Source organism: Lathamus discolor, chromosome 2, assembly GCF_037157495.1.
Source record: "Lathamus discolor isolate bLatDis1 chromosome 2, bLatDis1.hap1, whole genome shotgun sequence".
Classification (NCBI taxonomy): Eukaryota; Metazoa; Chordata; class Aves; order Psittaciformes; family Psittacidae; genus Lathamus; species Lathamus discolor.
In genome coordinates, this window is record NC_088885.1 from 155061717 (window position 1) to 155064679 (window position 2963).

General features: G+C 44.9%; 1 protein-coding gene across 1 annotated transcript; it reads right to left on the reverse strand.

Moving 5' to 3' along the window:
• Nucleotides 1–242: 242 nt before the first annotated feature.
• LOC136009069 (leucine-rich repeat-containing protein 30-like) lies at nt 243–1037 on the reverse strand. Its single transcript, XM_065669157.1, has one exon. It carries the CDS (start codon nt 1035–1037, stop codon nt 243–245), a length of 795 nt encoding a protein of 264 aa, XP_065525229.1.
• Nucleotides 1038–2963: the final 1926 nt, after the last annotated feature.

The following is a 2963-nucleotide window of genomic DNA, read 5'->3' on the forward strand; positions in this document are numbered from 1 at the left end:
AGCTATAAATAACAAAAGGTTATAGTTGTCCCTGAATGAATTTTTGAAGGGTATATGCCACCGTTCAATACTGCTGCCCAAAAAAAGACTGCCAGAAAAATCACCTTAGAGCAGAGAAGAAGCTTTTGAGCTCCACAGATTCCATCAGACATTTCCTGAAACACATTTTGCTTATACAGTTGATTTACACAGAATAAATCCATCTCAGCCACTCCTAGAGGACTGACACCAGTTGCCTAGTTTCAGTGAATCCTATAAAATGACAAGAAATAGCCTCTGATCTTCTCAGAGCCTCTGCTCCAGACTTCAGGGAGAGGATATTCCAGTGGATTCCCCTCAAAACTGCATGAACAGTAGCTGCTTCCCCAGTGCAGGTTCACCAGCTCTCTAAAAGATGCTGAAAGGGACCGTACATGGTTATTTCCCAACCAAAGTGTGCACAGGTTCCTTAGAAGACAGATGTCCTTGGGCAGACTCTCCAGCGAGTTGAAGAGCAACAGCAACGTTTCCAGATTCTCCAGATGCCGAATGCTGGAGAGGATTGTGCCTATTCTGTTGTCACTCACATCCAGAAAGGTGAGGCTCCTGAGCTGGCTGAGGGATGCAGGCAGTTTGGTGAGGCTGTTGTTGGCAAGGTGGAGGCTGCGCAGCCTTTGGAGTGCCCCCATCTTTGGGGGCAGAGAGCTCAGGCTGTTGTTGCTCAGAGTGAGCCTCTCCAAGTGGCTCAAAGTGCCAATCTCAGCAAGAATTGTCTTCAGGTTGTTGGAGTCCATGTAGAGGCAGGTGAGGTGCTGCAGGTGGCTGATGTCATGGGGCAGCAGGTCCATCTGGTGCCTCAGACAGCTCTCACGCTCCGGGCTCATCTCCAGAATATGCAGCTTGTCCAAGCCAAAAACTTGCTTAGGAACTGACACCGGCTCTCTGCCTGAGATCTTGAGTTTCTTCTTCCCTTCATGCTTCAGATCGTGCTCTGTAAGGTACCTCCAGAGTGGATCGGGGCTACTAGAGGTACATCCCAAAGAGGTGGCTGCATCCATTGGCCTACCAGAAACGTGGCTGGTTGAACTGAGATGATTTGTTGTATGTTCCTTGGGTAACATCTGAGGCATTTGGTGGATAAAAGCCCTCTGTCAGCTTTCCTCTCTACCAGGCACATTACCAACACACATGCAGAGTATTTGGGTTGCTCAGATACTCCCCACTGAGCAAACACTTGGCATTCCCACTTGATCAGGTGTTTCCCTTCCAGCTCTGCAGTGTACACAAACCCCAGCTCCCAAGCTATGACGTTGCCTCTTGTGGTTGTAGCCAGAGAGCTGATGGAAAGGATCTGTCAGGGTTCAGAAAGTGCAACAGCAGTGCTGTGACTGATTTTCAGCAGATCGGTTTAGATCTTTCTTTGTGGGTAGCTCTCTCCAAGCACCAAGGGTGCCATTGTCTGAGGAATTCACATTGGTCAGTCCCAAGGGATTGCAATGGAAGCAGGAAGGCTGGGTAGATAAAACACGTGGTAAATAGGACAAACTAAAGCAGATAGTAAATGAAAACGGACTCACAGCTGGTGGCCTGGGAGCTGGGAACCATTAACACATCCTGTCCTCAGGTCAGTTTGTGCCTTTAACATCCGGAAAACACAAGAAAGAATCAGTTTTGAAAGGTGGAAGTCCTCCTCCCTCCTGATGAGTGTATGACCCCCTGCATCACAGAGACACCATCTTTCCTGTGCCGCACTTGCTCTGACATATTTAAAAGCTATTTTTTATTCCTTGCTGGCATAGCTTTTATAGGAGACGTAAAATGCCAGGTGTATCACAAGCCATCCCACATGATGTAGGACATTTTCCTGGAAGGAGAAAATCGTGAGTTTGAAGCCTCAGGCTGAGAAAGACAACCTCTCTTCCTTCATTCTGCAGTCCTTAAGGATTTCAGCTAAAAAATGCTTAGGACATCCATTTCAAATGCTTTTGAAGAAGAGAGGTCTCCATAGCATCCCACATACTATTAAAGGTAGAAGAGAATGTGTTAGAGATATGGTCTAAGCAGGTCTACAAAGCAAAGTCTTGTAAAAGGAGAGTATGTGAGCTTTGCTTTCCTACTCTGACCAATGGCTGCACAGACGGAAGCTTTCTATCCAGACAATGCTGACAAGAGGATTTTGTCCTCTTTGAATCCTTCAAACTTATACTTCGGGCTCTGCTTTTTTTTAATTCTTTCACCCCGAAATACAGTTTTTCAGGGCTATTACATACAAGCTGTTACCCCTGACTTGGATTCAAAGTGCAAATACCATAACCCTATTAAAACCAAGCCCTGAACTTCCTCCAGATTCATATTCAGTGTCTGTAAGAGAAAACTGTCACTTGCTTTAGTAACCAGCAGAGTTGTGAGGCTGTTTTGGCTCCTGGGATGGCTGGAGAAAGGCCTGCTGGTTTTCCCAGTACAAAGTGGTTACTAATACAAGCTGGTATTATCATAGCTGAGTACATAATGTCTTGAGTAGATCCTGGGAGCACTGAAAATGATTACTTCTATTGTTTAGGGTCATCATTAACGTCAATGGGGTCTGAAGGATGTGCTAGCTGCGTTAAGAAGGGGTGGACTTGTTACACAAAAATGATTCAGCTGAACTCGAGGAAGTCTAATAGTTGTTCATAAGTAACAATGGGTACAATAACTTGGAAATATGTGTACATTAGAGATGACTACAGCAGACAAGGAAAAGTGAGATTTTCACATGCAGGGGAAAGTTCCTTATCAGAAATGACAGACCTCACAATTAGCCATAAAAATAAGACTCAAAGTTAAACTCAACCCCATCAAGAAAGTGCTGAAAAGTTATTGCACTGAAAAGTCAGTTCAGACTTGGACAAAAACCATCCCCAAAATTACTAAGGCAAAAAATGTGTTTCTAAGAACACATTGTTGAATACATCTGTCCTGTGAAACAAACTGATTTACTGTCT